Source organism: Chrysoperla carnea, chromosome 3 (assembly GCF_905475395.1).
Source record: "Chrysoperla carnea chromosome 3, inChrCarn1.1, whole genome shotgun sequence".
Classification (NCBI taxonomy): domain Eukaryota; kingdom Metazoa; phylum Arthropoda; class Insecta; order Neuroptera; family Chrysopidae; genus Chrysoperla; species Chrysoperla carnea.
This window is the reverse complement of record NC_058339.1, coordinates 70,476,671-70,498,143: the sequence shown is the minus strand read 5'-3', so window position 1 is coordinate 70,498,143 and position 21,473 is coordinate 70,476,671. Positions and strand designations below refer to the sequence as shown.

The 21,473-nt window shown below is 28.9% G+C and overlaps 4 protein-coding genes across 7 annotated transcripts; 2 read left to right on the top strand and 2 right to left on the bottom strand.

Annotated features, from left to right (window-relative positions):
* Window positions 1–2,299: 2,299 nt before the first annotated feature.
* On the bottom strand, window positions 2,300–3,921 carry LOC123296217 (UPF0193 protein EVG1 homolog). Its single transcript, XM_044877678.1, has 3 exons — window positions 3,808–3,921; window positions 3,058–3,435; window positions 2,300–2,436 (listed from the first exon to the last, which is right to left on the bottom strand). Exons 1-3 carry the CDS (start codon window positions 3,908–3,910, stop codon window positions 2,300–2,302), a joined length of 618 nt encoding a protein of 205 aa, XP_044733613.1. The 5' UTR covers window positions 3,911–3,921.
* Window positions 3,922–4,619: 698 nt separating this feature from the next.
* On the top strand, window positions 4,620–6,013 carry LOC123296216 (tetratricopeptide repeat protein 12-like). The gene is made up of 2 exons (XM_044877677.1): window positions 4,620–4,665; window positions 5,341–6,013. Exons 1-2 carry the CDS (start codon window positions 4,620–4,622, stop codon window positions 5,859–5,861), a joined length of 567 nt encoding a protein of 188 aa, XP_044733612.1. The 3' UTR covers window positions 5,862–6,013.
* Window positions 6,014–8,664: 2,651 nt separating this feature from the next.
* On the bottom strand, window positions 8,665–19,721 carry LOC123294795 (WD repeat domain phosphoinositide-interacting protein 3). 4 transcript variants are annotated; one of them, XR_006535119.1, is made up of 8 exons: window positions 19,478–19,721; window positions 18,896–19,177; window positions 18,531–18,682; window positions 18,274–18,462; window positions 17,969–18,206; window positions 16,632–16,741; window positions 15,901–16,222; window positions 8,665–8,676 (listed from the first exon to the last, which is right to left on the bottom strand). XR_006535119.1 is itself a non-coding variant. In XM_044875944.1 (7 exons), the coding sequence occupies exons 1-6, from the start codon at window positions 19,548–19,550 to the stop codon at window positions 16,635–16,637; spliced, it is 1,041 nt and encodes a 346-aa protein (XP_044731879.1). In that variant the 5' UTR covers window positions 19,551–19,721; the 3' UTR covers window positions 15,441–16,222; window positions 16,632–16,634. The 4 variants fall into 4 exon arrangements, 3 of the variants coding, with proteins under 3 accessions (XP_044731879.1, XP_044731880.1, XP_044731881.1); XM_044875944.1 differs by lacking the exon at window positions 8,665–8,676 and having other exon boundaries at window positions 15,441–16,222; XM_044875945.1 differs by lacking the exon at window positions 8,665–8,676 and having other exon boundaries at window positions 15,441–16,056.
* On the top strand, window positions 8,887–12,299 carry LOC123294796. Its single transcript, XM_044875948.1, has 4 exons — window positions 8,887–8,968; window positions 9,034–9,217; window positions 10,311–10,580; window positions 11,117–12,299. The coding sequence occupies exons 2-4, from the start codon at window positions 9,061–9,063 to the stop codon at window positions 11,365–11,367; spliced, it is 678 nt and encodes a 225-aa protein (XP_044731883.1). The 5' UTR covers window positions 8,887–8,968; window positions 9,034–9,060; the 3' UTR covers window positions 11,368–12,299.
* Window positions 19,722–21,473: the final 1,752 nt, after the last annotated feature.

Genomic DNA, 21,473 nt, shown 5'->3' with positions numbered 1-21,473 from the left:
TTCATTTAAACAAAAACATAGTACAGACGTGAATCCAGAACTTAATTTTGGAAAGGGTTCCAGACTTAAATTATAATTATAATCATGGTTTTTATACCATGTATATGAAATATATACAAGGTATATTAAGTTTAGTCCCAAATTTGTAACGCTTGAAAATATTGATGCTACCAAAAAAATTTTGGTACAGGTGTTCATAAAATCACCTAATTAGTCCGTTTTCGGTTGTCTGTCTGTCAACACGATAACACAAAAACGAAAAGAGATGTGATGTTGAAATTATAGCGTGTTCAGGACATAAAAAGTGAGGTCGAGCTCGTAAATGAGCAACATAGGTCAATTGGATCCTGGGTCTTGGGTCCGTAACCCATTTTGTAAACCGTTAGAAATAGAACTAAAGTTTAAAAGTAAAAAATGTTCCTTATATACAAATATAAACAACTTTTGTTTGAAAAATATTGTATAAACATCACTGTTTACTCGCGAGGGCGCATATTAGGTACAAATTAGGTGTGGCTATCTAAGAGTGGATGATATCTTTCTTTAATTACGTGACGTAAAAAAATAAACGATTGGGTCATCAACACTGTGTATACATGGTATTTCAACAATTAACTCAGTCAATTGTTTGTTTTCACTTGTTATCTATAACTTATTTCTTCTCAAGAAACTATATATTTGTTTCCCCCAACTTATGGGCATCTACAACGATTCTCTTTAGTTAAAATGAGCTGAAATATGATATGCATAGTTTTTTACTAGATGAATCGGTAATATGTTTAGTTCGTTTCAACAATTTGGGCGGAAATTCCTAAGAGATCTCCAGGGAATCCTCAGAAGGAAAACTTTTTCAACGTCTGCATGGATTTTAATGTCTAGTTCTACCATGGATTTTATTGTCTGTATAACCATTACAAATTGCATACCTCCACTGCATCTTCTGCAAACCAAGAGGAGTTTCATTGCTATGTAATGTTGAGATGTTAAATTGCCAACGATGTACAGAAATGAATTTATAATAAGGCACACTGGCCTAGGGCATCATAACGCTGAGAGGACATCGGTTATTAAAAAACAGCAAGTTACAAACCAATCGTCAATTTTATCAGTGATTCCGTGATTAAAAAAAATCAAGTAAACAGTATTTCAGCTACTAAAACTAAAAGTATACTTTAAAAATTGTAGCTATTTTACTTCAAATTAAAAACCAATATAGAATGAAAAACTAGGGTATCATTTGCTATAAAACCAAGGACACCAAAAAGTGCGCTACGAGGACGTGCTTGGGGTTAGAAACATCTCTGATTTTTTATTTTTTTATACAACAAGATCATGTTTTTCAACAGTTTTGTTTGAAGACCTTGTTTTTTACAAAAGATAAAAATCCTATTTTAATAAAAAGCATCTAACTTCAGTAAGAAACTTTAACTGAGTGGGTAATATGACTTTATTGATGGAGCTCTGACATGTTTACGAGTTTTTCAATCTGCAAATAATATAAGTTGCATAAACGATCATAAGTTTATTTTTTGGGGAAATAATTATATTTTTTCCCCAGTAAAAAAAAATTATTATTTCTATAAATTCTATTTTTATAATAAAAATGAGTTCATAAAAACATGGGAAAGTTTACTTTCATAGTTAATGATATATATAATAAATAATTTAATATGGCATTATTTACCCAACCTAAGGCTTATTGATTCAAGGTAAGCTAGACAGTACAAACGATTACATAATATGTCGAGGATAGTTTTTAAATAAAATTTTCCATTAAAAATGTAAAAATTTCATGTTTAAAACATTTGAATCAATTATTGATCGAATTGTTTTTATAATTTTTTTCTGTGCTGCAATATGAAGCAAAAATTAAAAAATCTGAAGTAAAAATTTTTTTAATGCGATTCACATACAGCTTACTGTCGAATATAGTGTCGTGGTGCCATTTAAATTGACGACCGAAAAATTTTGCTATGTGTAAAAGATCCACAATGAAGCGATGTATGCCCTAATTTTAAAGATACGGGCCTTAAAACCGTGTTCACCAAATCTTTTTATAATCGGGCTGAACAATAAAATTTTACAAAATAAACTTATTGTGATATTTGATTTTCTTATTATGGTTTTTTGAATTATAAAAACAAATTAGAATGGTTCTTTTTTTTTTTTTTTAATTTGTAATTATGGTATAAATTAGTGTAACTTATGTAGTAGGTACATAAAAATATAAAATAGCAATGAAAATACGCTATAAAAAATAGAATAAGTAGAGGTACACAGTTTACAAATATAGAAATCTTTATTCCAATTTTAAATTTTCAATTTCTTTTAATTTAGCAGCAATTTGTTGGTGTATAACATCTCTGTAAGGTTTATCTTGTCCTAACTGTCGCATTTCTTCTAGCCAGTCAATTCTTTCTTGAATTTCTGCTTTTACTACAAATCAAAATATATTATTTAGAAAAGTTTCACAGTGAAATTTTTGAACAAGGGCACGCATCAAAAAAATCGAATAATTTTACAGAAAAGCTGACCATTCTTCTATACATATACTCAAATCTCAGAAACAGAAATCACACGATCAGTCAGCAATTTAGGATAATTTTGGCGGAGCTCAAAATTTAATACATTTGTGAAAAAAAATTAGTTTGCAGTCACATATATTGATAAATAGGTCCGGTAATTAAACCATTTTTTTTAAAGATATCCAAGACTGATAACCCTGCTCTAATTTTGATAAGCCTGACTATTTTTTGCTTTATTTCAATTCATAATTAAAACATTGTTAAATGTACAGGGCCCCGAAATTAACGGGGATCCGACCGAAATTATCCGAGGATCCTCAAAAAACATTTTTTTGCTGCTGGCGTTCCATTCTTCGTATTAATGATTGATTTAATTGATTTGCAATGCGATTGTCGAAGATTCTAGCCCCAAATTTGTGAATTATTAGTATTATGTTTCCGCCATATTACCACGTTTGAGAATACTACTTTTGCTTAAATTCATTCGATTTTTTGAAACGGTCTTTTGGTTCATTTCCTACGTTTAACTTACATTCATCAAAACGTGTTACATATTTTGGTTCTTCTGTTTTTTCTTTTTTATCACCTGAACCATGTTGTTTTGCTTTTGTCTTTTGTTTCAATGCTTCTTTTCCATGTTCCATAAGTTCTTGAAGTTTTAATTTAGCCTCCTCACGATTAATAATCGGTGTATTTGGTGTAAATTTATCTCGTTCATATGCACCAGAATTAATTATAGTGGTTTGTGAGCGTAACTGAGATTGTGTATTTGTTAAAACAATCCTTGGTTGTTTATCAAATTTGGTAACACTTCGAGAACGGGTATTTGTAGGAAATGGTTCACCAGTTCTTAAGTGATAATTAAATTTGTTACGTTGTTGCATTGTTAATTTAGATTCTTCCATTAATTCTAAAATTTTTGTTGTTTTTAGAAGACCCAGTGAAATTATACTTTGGCTAGGTTGCAATATTCGATGTTAGTACTGTAGTTCATTTCAATTTTTAATTAAATTAACTCTAGCTAGCCCTAACTTTGAATGATGCAACTCAGTCCAATTAGAACTAAACAATCTCCAACAAAAATAATTTTGTTGGAGATTTTGCCTTATCTTTTACGTGCTAAGAGAGATCAATTTTATGAGCTATAATTTACCGCATAATGATTTTTCTGGAAAAAAGATATTTGTAAAAGGTTCCACCAAAGTTCAGAATGATGTTAATTTTAAAAAGTTTTTTTCTGGGTTATACCAAAATTACAAAAAATATTGTTATGATATCATACCGTTTAAAAATTTATGAGTTTCTGGACTGTACTTTTCAACTTTTGCCGGTTGTAATAAACCACCGCGTGGTATACGCTTACTAGGCCACCAATCCTCGGACATTTTAATAATTATAAAATATATTAATTCGAATATAAATGAAAAATAAATTATTTTAAAAGTTCTACTAAAAGAAATATTGTAAATAAATATACGGAGTAAATAAATTAAAAGCAGATATTACCATGGCAACGGGTAAATAAAGGGTGACCAACAGATACACTTTACTTAATTTTAAACAAAATAATTTAGATACATGTGTAAATTTTGATTTATAAAGTATGAAATGTTGCTTCAAAAATCAATAAAGTTTGTTTGGTCTAATAATAATATAATCTATTTATTATCCGGCTTACCTGATGGCTACCAGCCTTTAGCTAGTTCACTTTTAACAAAGTAGGAGGTATCATATTTGTTTCTGATATTTTAGTTCCAAATTGTTTGCTAATGCTATTTTGTTTAAAAAAGCGACAGTATCTTCTAGGACAGTCGAGAGAGCTCTTCTAGAGCATTTAAGCAAATCCCCATCATATATGGAACCAAAGGCGGATTATCCGTAAAGTCAAACTAGGCACGTGATTAGGGAAGCGAAAATACAAAGAGACGTGCGCGTGAAAATTTAAACAAAGAAACAGTAGTTATTATATAAGTACTAGTTAAAATTTATAAAAAAATTCCGCTAAAGGGGGTCCTGAAGTATTTGCCTAAGGCGTTCTCGACATTTAACCCGTCTCTGTATGGAACGAATTCTACTCTCATTATTTTGACAAAAATGATGCTTCACTTAACATCACAGCACATACGTTATATTTCACAAGGTAAATTTTGGAGCGCTTTTTGAGCAATTTTTAGAAATTTTTTTACAGCTTGGTAAGCTATGGTAAGTATCCGAATATTTTATGCTTTAATAAAACAGAGAAGTCATTAACAAAAATCGCATTAGAGTTTCTAACATATCTAGTTTTGTGTTTAGTTTTCTGAAGTATGCCTGGAGTTGTTGAGAAAACAATTAACATCTTAGATCAGGTGTTGTGGAGCTCGTCAATGCTAGGGAATTATTCATGAACCTTTGAGGATATGAATAATTTTTCCAATCTGAAGTACTAAGGCGAGTTTATCGGGTTATTAAGTAAATTCTTCTTCGAGGAGTTCCCCGAGTGTTACATAGCTTGGAATGTTGCTTTCACGAGACAGGTTTGACGAGAAGAGCTTTCATCACCCATCATAGAATTAAAAATTTGGTATGTTTGATCTCCGCGTTGCATCTTCAGAATAATTTGTTCTTATTTATTTCTTTTCTTCGATTGTAGCAGAGGCCATAGAAATGTCACATTGACGCAAATTAGTTGTCAAGGCAACAAAAGGTATCAGTAGAACTTTAAAATTTTAGTATTATTAAACAATGTTTTTCCCCCAAGCTTCGTAAAAAAAAATCTATAAAATCATAAAAACTTTTACAAAAATGTCGCTAGATACCTTTAAAAAAAATTTAGAACTAGACGCAGAGCGTCGCACGCGAGATCGAAATATCCGCAAAGAAAAATCAGAAACATTTAACAAACGTGGTAATCGAGCATTTCGTGAAGGTGATTTAGGTAAAGCATTAACTTACTACAATCAATCCATAGAGCAGATCAAAGATAATTCTCTGGTGTATACAGCACGTGCAATGGCTTACATGAATATGAATCGTTTTGAAAATGCTGAAGAAGATTGTAAATTAGCCTTAAAACATGATCCAAATTCCATTCGAGCTGGCTTATATATGATTAAATGCTACATTTACTTAAATGATCGATCGTATGAGAGTTTAATTCGAGAACTCAAATATAAAAATCCTGATCAAAGTGCGCTAATTGATGAATATGTACGTGAAGTAAAGGGTAGTTTGCATGCTCAACTAAAATTAGAACACGTTGAAGAACATATTAATTCAATGCCAAAACGTGAAAAGAAAAAACCAAAAGTAAAAGAAGTGAGTCGTGTTACTAAACGTGAAATGAAACGTGAATGACATTGGCAAAAACCAATATTATTATTGGTAGTGAAGTAATTTATTGTTGTAAAATTATTTATGTTTTACTGAAAATGTTTTGTCCATATCGTTTAATAATTTTCAACCACGAATTATTAAATCAGAAGTAAATCTATCGGGAAGAAGGGAATGGCGATAACATTCCCAATTTTTATGTTGGAAGTATTTGTACAGTATTTTATTATAGTTTTGTGTAACCTAGAATTTTGTAATAAATTGTAAAGCAGATATTTAACAAAATATGTTTTTGAAGTTATTACCTCTTTAAGCGTGTTATGAAAAAATGATGAGTGTGAATTTTTATAATGCGCGCGCACAGGGTGACGCGAAAACTACATGTTGAAGTTAGGGACAATTTTTTAACACTATGAAGTTAGTGGATAAATATAAAATCATTCACAATAAACAAGGATAGATAGATGACAGATTAAGTATCATCTATGAGCAGTACAATAATATATAGATTAACTTTAGTATGTATTATTTGTTTACATGATTTTTAAATTATTATATTTGTTATTATCGAAGAAGTATAACTTCTTATATTATTTGATAATTTCAACTTTTCATAACTTTTCGAATATTTACCAAATTAATTCAAACAAATTTTAGCTCGTCAATTTTGTGTTAGGAGTAAACAGTGTTTAAGCTTAATAGTACATGTAGTCAGGAGCATATTAAGGAGAGTGCAGGCCAGAGAAGTTTTCCCCCTGAACCTGAACTTCCTATAGTTCTCCTTCCATCCTTTTCGTCGTCGAAAATTTTTCCCCTCGGTTTTTTTTTTTTGATTTTTTCGCGCCTATAAACTTTACTACAATCTCCCCAAATTTCCCAGCCCCTTTCTTCTTTTTTATGTCGAAATATTACGTTTTTTCGTGGTTTTTGTGGCTTTAAACTTCAGTACACCCTCCCCAAATTTGCCTAGATGGTTGAAAATCAGTATATAGATGTTAACATTCTCAGTTTTCCTTATCACTCTGTTATGCAGATATTGTATGTTTTCAAAAACTGGAAAATAACATAAATCCCATTTCAAAAAAGTATCTTTGTATCATGTATACAACTTTTACAAGAGCTTCGGGGTTTGATTTTCCGGACAGTATAATTTTTTGCATTTCTTTACTCTAAAAATGTATTCTTCAAATGAATCTTATAAGCACAATTTGCAAGATAATCAATTTTCGGTAATTAAAACAGAAAAATTAAGTAGGTCAAGTAGTAATTAAGTTGGTGTTAAAATTCGAATATTCTTATCTCTATGTATCGAAACGTATATAATTTGAACTCATTAAACGATTCTATTCTTGGGAAAGTCATGGGTATGCATATAAAATAGGGAAGAATGCTGTACCTTGCCTTCCTTATCGAAAGCCATTTGAAAAAATATAACAGTGGAAATAGTCTCTCATTTAGCACCATTATTCCTACACATTAGATACTTTTTTGTAATTAATTCTCATTAAACTGCTGCTGATTAAAAAGCTATTACTAATGTGTCGATTTACGACTTCGAAACCAAGCAATTCAACTGTATGATAAATTTATAAGTCGCAAAACAATTCTATAATGGAAGGGGTGGTTCGAGGTTTGTAACTACAGTAGACAAGTTTTTATTAAATATTTGTCTATATTCGTTAGACAAAGTGTTACTTTGAGCCTTAGACACGATTTTTCTTTCGTTTGAAATTTATACATAAGAACTTATTGTTGTTAGGTGACTTACAAATTGCTTTGCAAATAGAGAAGTTGTATGTTTTTCAATTTTTTTTCGAAAGTTAACTAAATATTACCAAGAAAAATTTAGTTTTTTAAATTGATTTTTCATGTAATTTTACAATTGAAAATGGTTTTTCTAAACCATAAAATCAAACACCAGTGACGTCACCCCATCGTTTTAGCAACGCCACCACACGGAGAAATGATAAAATAACATGCAGAATGATAAATTGTTTGTCTAATTAAACGTAATTTTCCATAGAAACCTATACTGAAAAATGTAAATTTAGCGAGATTCCGATTGGCTCACAGCCTCCGCGGATGTACATGCGTCACTACCGTTTTTTTTATTCAAAAATATAACTCTTTTTAATTAATAATTAATAACAAAGTGATAAATATACTTTAGATGAATTATTCTTTCATTTATATATATATATGAATTTGAGAGAAAAAAAAAATTAATGTATATATGTTTTTTTTATAAGTACTTTATTAATAAGGATTTTTATCCTTTTAATATTTGACTTCTCAGTTGAATTGATAATAAATAGTACATTGAAATCTAAATTATATCAGTTTTATTATTATAAACTTTTTTTTTTTTTTTTTTGTCAGAAATCTATTCAACTGAGAAAATCGTTTAGTTTGACTTATGTAATTTACAGTTTAGAATTTTATGTACTTCATCTAAGTATTCTTAACCGAATCACTCCATTAGTAATACTCGGGAGGCATTTGGTCTTTAATATCAGGTGCCGGCTATCCTACCTATGGTTTTCCATTAGGTTTGCTCAAAGGTTAATAGTTCCAAACTAAGCCAGTCATAGTTGCATACCTCTCCTTCCTTTCATTTTTCCTATCTCGTTTTATGACATGTTCTGTACAATGTATTGTTTAAAAAAAGCTGAATAAATTGAATTAAACATCTTTCAAGAAACTTAAAGGCGATCCAAGATTCATCTCCTCTAGGGTGCAACCCTTTACCTTAGTATATGTTTATATTCCAGTATTGATTTTCTGCCATTTAGGACACATAAGTATATTTGTGTATCTTTATTATTAGAAAACACAAATTCTAAATTTATATCATAATGTAAAAAAAATTAGAATTTTTTATTCCAAAATTTTTATTTAAGAAAATTTATAAACAAATTTTGCATTTAATTTTATTAACAAATGTTTTAAAGTAATTACTTACAATTTAATTTTATGAAATAAAATAATAATTAATTTTATTATTTATCAAACAAAATAATTGAAACAAATTAAAAATGGATACGGAAAATTTATTTGATAAACGTTCAAATAAATGTTGTTATATTTTTACATGGAGACAAGCAACAATACTTAATGGAATTATTCAATCGGTATGTTTTGCATCACTGGTTTATCTATAATTGAATATTATTTCAAATGGATTAATTGTTTTTAGACATTCCATTTAATTTTAACAATTTTAATGGTTTTAACATTAAAAATCACGTTATTAATGCGTGAAAAACAATTGGCCGATTTACGGGATCATGGTGCCGATACTGATAATATTATTCGACGTGAAGATTTACCAGAAACAAATGATTTAATGAAATTATGGGATGCTAAAATTCATAATGACGGTAAAAAATGTTTTTATATAACCTGAAACACTCTGTAATATAACAACAAAGAGAAATTGTAATAGCAAAAAACTTATTAAGATATAGGCAAATATTATTACACATTTGAAATTGTTGTAGCACACATTTATCATTCATAAAATGAAGTTATACGAGTAGAGTTTTTCATTGGATTCTATTGAGATAGTTCCATAAAATATTTTTATCATAAACTTCTAAGAAATAAAACGTCTATGATTTATACAATCAACATTTTCCTGAAAATTGGTAATTCTCACTAATCTTCAACTTGGAGTCAAAACTACTAAACATATAGTATTTAAATCTAATTGATTTCCAATCAACTCCTCCCACCCAATAAAAGTTCCAAGGTTGTAGGTCTTATGAAATCGGAAGTATGGTATCCTCTTCATAGAGATATCATAGAGCTGCATAGTCGCCGCCAAACGGTTGATCGCAGTAGAGTGAGGCCAGATAAAGTATACGCGTATACCTGTAGAGAGACAGATAAAATAGGCGAATATAGCTGTATTCGTCTCTCTTATACGCCTACAACGTCGGTTTCTTTCTATCTTCCTCACTGCGGCCTGGGCTCACTTGGGCCTGACGTTTTTTGACGTCTGACGTTGACTTCAAATCTCTACATGGTTCATAGAATAGTGGATATAGATATTAGATCATCCCTTTTTTAGGCAGCACAACGGATTTTACGGTTTAAATGTACTTTACTCTGGGACAATCATTGTCACCTAACCTAAAATTAAAATGATTCTAAGCTTACTATTTGGCAATCATTTTAAAACGCCTGGAAATTACAGAGGCTACTGTTAAGGCTGTGCCTAAAAACTTTTTCCGGCACGAAATTTGTTCTTAACGAACAAAATAATTTTTGCATACTTTCATTCAATTTTCTTCTTATTTGAATGCCATCCCCAACGAATATTCATAAATTTTAAGAAAAAGACCGCAGCTTCGAAAAATTTAAGGTTGTTGCACAATAAAGATGAAAATCGCATTGAAAAATAATTAGTTTACAAACAGAGTTTCACCTTGGAAATATTACTTGAAAAGTTTATATATCTTATTTTTACAGTGAAAATTGATATAACAACATTCTGTGTTATTTTTAACACATTTTACGCAATGTCATGCTTCACATCAGTGTATGGAGCGATTGTTCGATGTAGACGTATTATTTTGATCAGTGGAATATGTTGTTTTGTTGCGTTGTTAGCATTAGGTTTCATCATATTTTTTGGAACGTATTTCTACACTGGTACATATGTCTTTCAAATTAAAGAGGAAGGTATTAAAGTTACAGGACGAAATGATTGTTATCAAACGACTGTTGCATGGTCAATACGTAAGTATTTCAAAAATTTATCTATTTGAAATATTTTAGTTGAGTTTAAACAAAAATCTTATCTTGGTCAAAAATTTCTGGAGATGACTCTTTCAAACTTTCACAAGCATCTGCTCGAGCTGATCAGCGAGTGTCAAATGGATTTTAAATAATTTCCTTTTTATTCATTATCTAGGAGCAGGATATATATTTGTTTCTTTCTTTAATTAAAAACTTCCGTACCCTTTGTAACCTCGTCGTTACCCTTATGGGTAACCTGCCTCTGTTCTTCTTGTTACACATTTTCCTCTAAAAAAGGCAAAAAGCCGCTAAAGTAAGCGCATAGTCATCCGAGATCATCATAACCCAGGAGAAACCTGTCGTTTGTACTAACATACTTGTATAATGTAGTGTAATGTAGTGTATAGCGCAACATGGGATAATTTCAGCGCAACATGGGATAATAAAGCTCTTTGCAATTTTGTTAAACGAGACTTTCAAATTTTCTTTTTAAGTTAGATCTCATTTATTTTTTTAAAGTTTATTTTTGTATTCAGTTGCAGGGACAGTGGCATATTCGTTTTTAGCCGCATGCGGTCATAATGCTGCAATCAAGTATTACTTTGAATTGGTTGAAAATCCGTCTTTATCAACATGTGGCAGTATGAATAGTAGTATCAATGAAATCACTGATAACAATGAATACACTTCAAAACGTTCATGGACATTAAATCCAATTAAAGCAGTCGTCCAGTCCATAAAATATATGCACTCCAAATTTGAGTTAACTAAACCTACTGTGGTTTAATTCAATTCCTGTTCAAAATTTAGATTTGTGTATTAAAAAAGGAGTCTCTCTCTGTATGTTGTAAAATGCCTAAAAATGAAACCTATAGACGCTTTTTTTTCAATTATAATTTTTATATCAAAATTTTGAAAACAAATAGCAATATAAACAATTCAGACATATAAATTGGTAAAGTAACAGGGTCGTAGCCAAGATTTTACTTAATTTGGTCAAGCAATATTTAATTTTGGATTTAAATTTTTTTTGCCAAACATTTGGTAGAATTTGATTTAATTAAAATTTAATGGCTAATAACATGAGCCAATGCCTAAAGTACAGACGAGTGTGGAGTAAAAGATTAGATAAGTTTTAAAAGTCGAATTAAAAATTAATAAACTTTTTACAAGTTTATTGGATTGTGAGGTTTATAAGTCGAGAGTCAGGCGTCGTATTTGACAATTATTTCATAACAGCTGCAAATTTGTGAAGCTGCTGCCAAGATTGTTCCGCGGCAAGATTCAAATTGATGAATATGAAGTATTTTTAACACCATATAAACAAAATAACAAAAATTGAAAATTGTTATTAATTTGGGCAGTGAATATTCATCAATTTTAAGCTTGCCACGCAATTGGACATTTTCCAGACCTCCTGATAGAGGAGTCCGGTCTTTGACAACAGCCATTTCAATTTTTTCGTTATTTTGAAATAACTGTCAAATACTAGGTCTGACCTTACATTGATTGGATGAGACATAGAATTGAGAAAAAATTTAAAGTAGGATATTTGTCTAGAGTTAACCTTATTTTTCTTTATTTTAAAATTCATAAATCTATCTTATCCGTTTTAAACTAGATAAACAATACATTGCTGCCATCTACTTGATTTTAATAAATAAATATCGAAAAATTGTTTTAACGAAGTAATTTTAATCAGTAAAAAAATTCGATAAAGAAATCCTTGATTAGGAATAAATTTTACAAAACATTTATAATAGATGCCCAAAATTTTGTATTTTTCAAAGTATTAAAAAATAAATTGTATCTTTGCACTTATTTAGAAACAAAACATAGAAATTATTCTTTATAAAATTTACGTGAGTTATGTTTGAAAACGATTAATGATATGTAAAACCTCTATCGTAAATTCAACATTCTAACCAAATCGATTTTGTTTCTTTTTGTATAAAAAATCGCCGAAATTCGTAATTATTTTCCTTTAAAACATAATCCATTTCCAAGGTATTAAAATTATACCTTGCCTTGGATATATCTAAAATGTACTTTTTGGGTACGTTTTTATGTCTCTTTATTTTCTGAAGTAGTTTTTTCAAGGTAGCCGTACCGCCATTTATCAGAGTGAACATAATATTGAATTTTCAAAATTATTTTGTCTACTAGATTAATTTTTTCTTCGAAATTACCTGAAATCGAATCGAGAAATTGCACTTTGTATGGGGTTTTAATTAAACTAAGTTCCCAATAATCAAATAAACACGATTTTTGCATTTTTAGGGTCAAAATTACTTTATGTAATGATTTTCATCGAAAATGGAGTCACAAATTTGTCCTCGAAAAAAAAATCGTGAAAAATCTTAAAAGTACTTTTTGCCTCGGATTTTGATAAAATTCGGTATATATGATTATTTGGACCTTAAAAATACAAAAAACGAGTTCATTTCACAATTGGCCGGACATTTTTTATGGTATCGGATATAAATAAATCTTATATGAAGTCATTTTTTCAGAAAACAAGCCGTCTAGTCAACAAAAAAACCTAACTCTTGTGGTGTTTGCGGTCTTCTCTACGCTATACATACGTACTAAAAAAAGTGAAAAATGTGACAACACAAATTTTGAACATACCTAAGCCGCAAATTCAGATATTTATAAAATCCAAAATATCATAAAAAGTTTGCAATTTCAAAATCGTTTCAGCGACAGTTTCAATGGTTTTCCTAATCTTCATAATGATTCCCGGTCAATTCCCCCGATAATTATCGATTTTTCTCATTATAAGTCGATAGAGGCACAACATATCAATTTAAAATTTTAAATGTCACTAAATTGAAGTACTTTAGTTTATAGTAAAACACTTTTTAAATTTGTACACACTACGAAACAAAATTAAATTTTTCACTTAAGTATGGTATTAATTGTATTAATAAAAAAAAAACAGTACCAGAAAATACAGGTATAACTTATGTTAACAATCAAAAATACACAGCCTAATTTCATATCTGTCTCAAATTAAACCCTTGGGCCTACAAAATATTTTATATACCAAAATACAAGAAAACAATTTTAATAAAAATTTGCCTTTTAGATTACGCTATAAAAAGTATTTTAAAATATTTCCGTCATATATAACATTATATATTGAGTGTAATCAATATAATCATTTTTTGGTAGATCAATAATAGGATCTTTTTCAAAATTTCCAAAAAAATTTTGTTTGAATTGTTTTGTGTAATCGATAAGTTTTAATAAAAAATGATTATACAAATTATTTCCAGAATGGAAACGACATCGAGTTAGTTAGACGGTAATGATATCACTCTTTTAACCCTTCAGATTGGTCTTTCGTACCATAATCATTACCTTACGATCAGAGAAAATCTCACGCTAGTACGCAAGCGCCAATAGTACATAGTACATTTTATTGTATGTAATCTGTCATTGAAAACAAATCGTATCTACGGAGACAGCCGAAGTATAACGAAGCCATCCCAACTGCGGTTTTTTCAACCGACATTACTGAAGTTATAAATAAAAAATTTTTATTCGGTATCCTATAAAGCATTGAAATTTGGAAAAAAAAAATGGTTTAATATAAGCTTGAGAGAATCTCTATCTCTAGCAACCGTTCTGAATAATTAAAGATCCCAAAAATATTTAGTCCAATTGTGTTAAATAAAAACGTCCTTTTAAATGTTAAGACATCATTAAAGAAAAATAAATTTTAAATTTTTTATTATTAAAATAATAAAATATTAAATTAAATGAAAAAAAAAAATAGATAAATTTTATTGTATTTAAATAAAATATTGGACAATTAAAAAGAAATCAAATAAAGTAACCCAAGCAAAACTAACAAAAGTTGTTTTAATCACCTTTTCGCTTTTTTCCCATTCAAGAGTATTTTTTTGTTTCCATAAAAAGAGAACGTTTTTTATTTGTTACGTCCATCCGTCCTTATCGTCTTATATATAAAATAAAAAGTTTTCTGCCTTTATTAAAATTAAATAAATTAGATTATCCTTTCGAGGAAATAAAAACATCTACAGTGCTGGACTGCTCCTTAAATCAAGGTGGTTAAAGGAAGCGACGTGGATTAACTATCAAAAAATTATGAAATAAAGGAAGCGAAGTTTAACGTCATTAGGTAAATTTTCCCACCCCTTAAAAAATTGAGAAAATTCCAAACAACATGTTTCGGAATTTGATAAACCTTGGTAAAAGGAAAATTTTGACCCGAAAAATACTAAAATCATGTTCATTTCATGATTGGTCGAATATTTTATAATATCGCCTAAAATCCATTAATTAGGGGAGATTTTCGGTCGTACCTAAAGAACAAGCAGGCTCAAATCGATTAAATTTTTGTTTTTTTAAGATTTTTGTAAAAATGAAAAAAATTATAAAAAGTTTGTGGTTCGAATAAAAATCATAGTCTATAAAGTAAAAAAAATAAAACACCTAAAAATTTATTTTATTGTTAGTTCCTTAGATTTTCTGATAGAAACCTTAGATTACCCTGTTTTTCATCATAATTTTATTATCAATTAAATTTCTTGCTCATATTCCCTGAGTTTTTGTCATTCTGCGGTTTCAAAAAAGAATCGCACAATATGCTTATTAACTTTTCACGTACACAATAGTTTTTAAATTTTAACTTACAAATACCAATTATTTTCTTTCCCTTGTTAGTTCAAACTTACTTTTCAAATTATTTCTTTAAAATTATTTAACTCAAATAAATAATAAAATAATTAACTCAAAAACAAATCTATATTTTATTACAGACAATTTTTTTTATACAAATCAAAGTATTTTCAATACGTGAAAATGATATAATAATTAAAGTCCATGTGATTGAATTTTAAAAATACACAAATTAATTAATATTAATTAAACATAATTAAATAGTACAATATGATACGATGGGAATAAGGTCCGGTTTCACTTCCTCTGGTTAACTTTAACCAAGGATTTCTTTTTTTAACATACAGTTGAAAGTTGACCGTTTTTGTCACCCCTCATACCTAAAATTTAAACTATCAAATCAACCTGCGCAGTTGCTAGAAATGCTCTAGCTAGAGAGCAATTTAAATACTAATTAGTAGAAATCAGATAAAAAATGAATTAAATCGAATAGAAAATAAAATTTAGATGCAGAAAATTTCAAGGCTTATTCTATACAGCGCGGTGTGCAGGCATCTTACTTTAGTTAATCATCACAAATAAAAACCAATAAATCAATTAAGGTAGTATAAGTATCGAGAAGGGAAACAGTTTAGTCAAATCGGCAATCATTTTTGAATTATTTTTTTACAACGCGCAGTACAAATTACACAACGCAATTAGACCTCGCCCAGGTGAGCGCCTTTTTTCCTGCTACCCTCTCCTCTCGAGTTTCACGTTCTTATTATATGCGTTCGTGATCTGTTGATTAAATTCATAAACTTTTCGTCTCCTGAGGGAAGTAGTACTTTAAGTAAATCAGGAAACAAAATTATATTGATTTGTAATCTCTCGCACAATTAAAATGATATTTTATTGGTCGATGTAGGGAAAGTAAGCTTTAATGATTAAAATTAACCAATGGTGGTGGAATCGGCCTTTCATGAATGACATTTTATTTATTTAGAGTCAAACTAAAAAAAAAAAAAAATATATATATATATATATAACTAAATTTTCTTTTCTTTCATCACAGTATTTTTTTTCAACGTTTTGTTATTTTTATATTTTCAATAGTATTAACAAATGATATTTTTGTTTAGTTATTCAGTTGTGTAATAATTTAAAGAGTGTGTTATTATTCTACTGTTTTAAAGGGGGTGGAAGAGGTAAGGAAGAATTTTAATATAACATAAAAAAAATTAAATCATCACGCTAGCATTTGTATAAACTTGACGTTTAACTCAGAAGAATCAAAGCACTATTTCACTATTTTTTATTGGAGTTGAAAAGTTTTTTTTAAAGTAAAAAAATTGAGTTTTTGATAAATGATTTTTTTAATTATAAAAAAAAAAAAAAACGAAAAGAAACAGAAAGAAATACCTTTTATAAACGAATGTCAGTCATTTCTAAAAACTGAGCACTGATATCCAATGCACATTCACCTTTGTTATTAAAACCAAATTTGTAATAGTTTCCATCGGCACATATCACTAGAAAAATAAAATAATTGAATTTATTTTTTTGTTTATTTAAAACGATTATTATGAAACTGCTATAAATATATTATATACTACCCCGTAAAAAAAGGCGCACTGAAAAAAACGGGCATATTTCAACGAAAAATGATTGGATCCGAATGAAATACATACCATCCGATAGATTGTGCTTTCTAGCTTTTGAACCAATATATCAAACATTTTTATCATAAATAAATAAATATATATATATATACCGCTGGGTTGAATTGCTGAGAAAATTTATTTTTTAATTTTATATTAATTTGAAAAGCGTGTACGAAGTGCATAAGTTATTTCTCTTTAAAATGCGCGTATATTGATCCTTATACGAGCTTCTCAGACCAATTTATTGACCGACTAAGCAAAATAGACACTTTTCACATTAAACTGTCGTATCTTCTCAAATTATGACCTTATAAAAATAATCCTCAACTCATTCATTTTGTTGTAAATAGAGACATTTTATCATTGTTTAGAAATGTTTTTTATTGATAAATCCATATTTTAGATTTATTGTTATTTTTTAGCAATTTTTATTAGACAATGAATAACTTAGCCAAGAAAGCTCGTCCTAGGTTGAATAGTAACGAGTTTTAAAGAGAAATGGCAAAGCTTTCGAGTATTTTATTGAATTTTTTTTATAAAAAAAAAAAATTTTAAAGGAAAATTTTTACCTTCATTTCAACTTTCGTGAAAAAGCGATAAGGTATGATGAATTTTTTAGTTTTTGTTTGCAGAGAAGTATTTCTTTGAACAATGTTTCTAACAAAAATTTCAAGGATTAAAGAAAATTGAAAAAAATACACACATACCAGAAGTCCAACCCCGGTCTCTTGGATTCATGCCAAAAGTTTCAAGGGTCACAAAAATCTATCTAGGAAGCATATTAGTGTGGCCTCGAAATGACTATGGAAGACCGTATGAAGCTCAAAATTTCAAATATAAACTCCCATTTTTTTGTTATCGAATCGTGGTATAAAAAAAAATATATTTTAGTTACGGAACAAATCGAATGCGACATTCTAAATACAAAGCTACAGAACATATCGATATTCTGTTAGACGTGCCATTTTTTTTTTAAAGCTAAGGCTATTCTTATGCAAATTTATAACAAGTTTCGGTCAATTTTTTTTGAAGGTTGAGTTCCTCTTTATAGAAGTTATAAAAACTTAATTTTTTAAATGAATTATAAATACTCACCAATAACTGAATTATTATCAGGACCGAATGCACAAATACAAGGTGGCCCATTTGGTACGGTAAATTTACAAAATGACCAATTAGATGAAAAATATTTTGGTAAAAATGTTGCATTCGCTAATGATGATTGTTTATTTAATTTTGGATCGTCCAGTGAGAATATATGAACGGTACCATGGTCAGATGCAACACACAATGATGTTGATGTGTGATTAAAATTAATACAATAAATGGTGGCCTAAAATAAAAATTTTAACATGTTAACAAAAGCGAAAATGGGTTGCCAAATAAATAAAGAAACTTACTTGATGGGCTCCTCTCCGAAGTTCAGTAATTTTTTGTCCATTTGATGTGTCAAAAACACGTATTAGAGTACCTTTTTCAGAGGCAGTTGCTAATCGTGTACCTTGTAAATTTAATGCAATACAACTAAGTGGTGCTTCATGAGCAATTATATCCAATGGAGCTTTTTCCGTATTTGCCAAATCAACTACCTATGCACAAATTTTGTTTTAGATAGATTGAATTAAAATTATTTCGGAATATTTTCAAACGTTTTTACCTGTACTTGTCCAGTTTTTCGCCCTGGAAACGCTAGTAATGAGTTATTGCTATTCGGACATAGAACACATAATCCTTTTAAATTTGGACTCGTTTCAAAAACATGTAATTGTTGTGGAGTTTGAGTGAATGTATATACTTTAATAATACCCTCTAGAAAATTCAAGAAAACTTATATATTTGGTTAATTAATTATACTCCGTAAAAATAAAAAATCCTCCCTTGATAAAGCTTTAAAAAAATTAGCACTAAGCTAAAATTCTGGAGAGATGGATTGTCGATTTACGAGGTATCGATGCTAACTGGGCGCTCGCAAGCACTCAGTTTGGAAAAAACGTAGACAATCATATTTTATCAAATACTAACCTAACACTACAACAATACGATCTCGTCGTAACCGTACAGCATGAACTTGCTGTGAAAATATTAAATGTATCGCCGGTTCCTTCTTCAAATCATCCCAAATAATGACCTTATTTGTAGGATATTGAGGTTGTTTTCCACCACCAACCAGCGCTAAATAATTACATCGAAATAACATTTCAACATAACCAAGACCGCCATCTTCGAATAGTTTTTGTTCTTTCAGTTTTAATGGATCACAATTATATACACGGAATCCATTTTCCGTTGCACAAGCAAAACATCCTATAAAAATTCATGAAAGAAAATTACGAACTACAGAAAATCAGAGGTTAGAAATTTAGATAATCAACGAAATGTTTATATTTTCATTTTCAAAATTCAAATTTGTGGGTTATTATACAGGTGGCTTCTAGAAACTTTAGGTGACATATCTTAAATATACGATATGTGATTTTGTATTAGAAATCTTAAATAAAAATTAATCCCGGAAGCCATTGTCAAAAGAGAAAATACGGATATTGTTGCAACTTTCCAAATTAAGTATTCAATGAAAAGAAATAAAAATATTAAATAAATTTTTACCTTGATCTTGATTAAAGCCGGCGAAAAGTAATCCATTTCCGTAAGGATTTAAAGAAGCTAAATTAATAGACATATTTTTTTAAATAAACTAATTGTATTATGATCGTTTGTATATCATATTTTTATAAAATATCACTACACGATATATTTTTATAAATTGGATAAAATTGCTATGAACAATAACATAACCGCTCAAATACGTATATTAAATTTTTCATAACAATTAATGGAAAATCATAGTGAAAATAGAACTTTCAATAATTATCACGGTTCATCATAAAGTACAAAAATATTTTCAATAACAAATGTGTGCAAACTGCAATCAACTCTTTTTATCTCACTTTTGACATTCCATTCTGATTTATGAAGGAATAATGCATATTTGTAATTGTCATGATAGAAGTGAATATCCTTTGTATAGTGATGCGACAAATTCATATATTTGGATGTTTTCATTTTCAAAATATTAATTTCAAATTATTATTTCATTATCAAGGTATGTTAAGTTTAACGCTTAAAAATATTGGTGTTACCAACAAAATTTTGGTATAGATGTTCATAAAATCACCTAAATAGTCCATTTTCGGTTGTCTGTCCTTCTGCCTGTCAACACGATAACGTAGGTCAATTAGGTCTTGAGTCCGTAGAAATCATCTTGTAAACCGTTAGAAATATAACAAAAATTTAAATATAAAAAATGTTCCTTATAAAAAAATAAATTCTTTTGTTTGAAACATTTTTTCGTAAACATCACTGTTTACCTGTGAGGGTGCAAATTATATAGTATGTATTATATGGGGTTTATCAATTATACGTGTGTGATATGTAGGCATGTGTGGCTACCTAAGAGTGGCTCTTTCTTTACTTACATGACGTTAATTAAGTTTGTTTTCACTTGTTTATATACATTTTTAATATTGACCATGAAGTATTTTGTGGTTATTCGTTGCGTACAGAAACGTTCTTAAACCTCTCGCGGAAATTCTTATAGCTCCCATATCGTCTCATTATTTTATTCAGTTTTTTCACACAATGATTTCATCATTAATATAAAAACATTGCCTGTATTTATAAATAAATAATATTATTATTATTTATCAATATAGGCAGTATTATTATTACATTGTTACATTAAGAAATTAGCATCCATATAATGGAACGATATAGAAATTATAAATATTTCCGCTAGTGTTTACTAACAAGTTGGCTAATCGCAAAAGTTAACAGGATGACTTTATTAAAAAAATTTAAGTCACTTTAAGATCGTGAATAACCAAAATAGGTCTAACCCGACTTTTACATAAAACTCAACCTTTGATTAACTGTAAAAGATAGGAAAAAAATGTTTAAAAACAAACAAACTTTGTTTTATTTGAAATCATTTTAATACAGTATTAAGTACGTTGTAATATTTCTTGCTAAGAATCTGTTACATCACTAGTTCCAAGTAAAAAATGACAGCCATGAAACTGACAATTAAAAACAAATTATTATTGCATCAAATATCATCAACAATTTTTTATAAGGTATCTAATTTTTCAACAATTAAAAGAATAATATCATTTCGTTAACATGATAACGCTTTCATAGGGTTAAGTTTAACGACCAAATTCGAAAAGACGATTTATGAATTTTACGTTTTCAAAACAACCTTGTACGTGTGACATATGTAGAAAATCCTTTCGTCTAAAAAATTAAAAATACATATTAATTAATCACGAACGTACTTACAAAACGAAAAACCACATTCATGTTCCACTTGTGGTAAATCATTTTCTTACGTTAGTAATTTACTTTTACACGGGCGTATTCAATCAAATCAAATATATTCATGTTCAATTTGTGGAAAATCATTTCATTAAAAAGGTACATTAACGGTACATAATTCGTCTCATATGGTTGAGAAACCATATTCGTGTAAAATTTGTAAATCAAACTAATTTAAATGTACATAATATAAGTCGTATGTACAAATTTATGGTTAAAATCACCATTA

Excerpts from the sequence above, each read along its gene's own strand:
- LOC123296216 (XM_044877677.1), top strand. The coding sequence starts at position 4,620 with ATGATGCTTCACTTAACATCACAGCACATACGTTATATTTCACAAG. Across the intron at positions 4,666-5,340 it reads CATACGTTATATTTCACAAG|AACTAGACGCAGAGCGTCGC; the intron begins GTAAATTTTGGA and ends AAAAAAATTTAG.
- LOC123294796 (XM_044875948.1), top strand. The coding sequence starts at position 9,061 with ATGGTTTTAACATTAAAAATCACGTTATTAATGCGTGAAAAACAATTG. Across the intron at positions 9,218-10,310 it reads TGCTAAAATTCATAATGACG|TGAAAATTGATATAACAACA; the intron begins GTAAAAAATGTT and ends TTATTTTTACAG. Across the intron at positions 10,581-11,116 it reads GACTGTTGCATGGTCAATAC|TTGCAGGGACAGTGGCATAT; the intron begins GTAAGTATTTCA and ends TTTTGTATTCAG.
- LOC123294795 (XM_044875944.1), bottom strand. The coding sequence starts at position 19,550 with ATGTCTATTAATTTAGCTTCTTTAAATCCTTACGGAAATGGATTACTT. Across the intron at positions 18,683-18,895 it reads TCGTATTGTTGTAGTGTTAG|AGGGTATTATTAAAGTATAT; the intron begins GTTAGTATTTGA and ends TGAATTTTCTAG. Across the intron at positions 18,207-18,273 it reads TTCGGAGAGGAGCCCATCAA|GCCACCATTTATTGTATTAA; the intron begins GTAAGTTTCTTT and ends TTTTTATTTTAG.
- LOC123296217 (XM_044877678.1), bottom strand. The coding sequence starts at position 3,910 with ATGTCCGAGGATTGGTGGCCTAGTAAGCGTATACCACGCGGTGGTTTA. Across the intron at positions 3,436-3,807 it reads AACTCATAAATTTTTAAACG|AATTAATGGAAGAATCTAAA; the intron begins GTATGATATCAT and ends CAAAAATTTTAG. Across the intron at positions 2,437-3,057 it reads TGTAACACGTTTTGATGAAT|TAAAAGCAGAAATTCAAGAA; the intron begins GTAAGTTAAACG and ends TTTGATTTGTAG.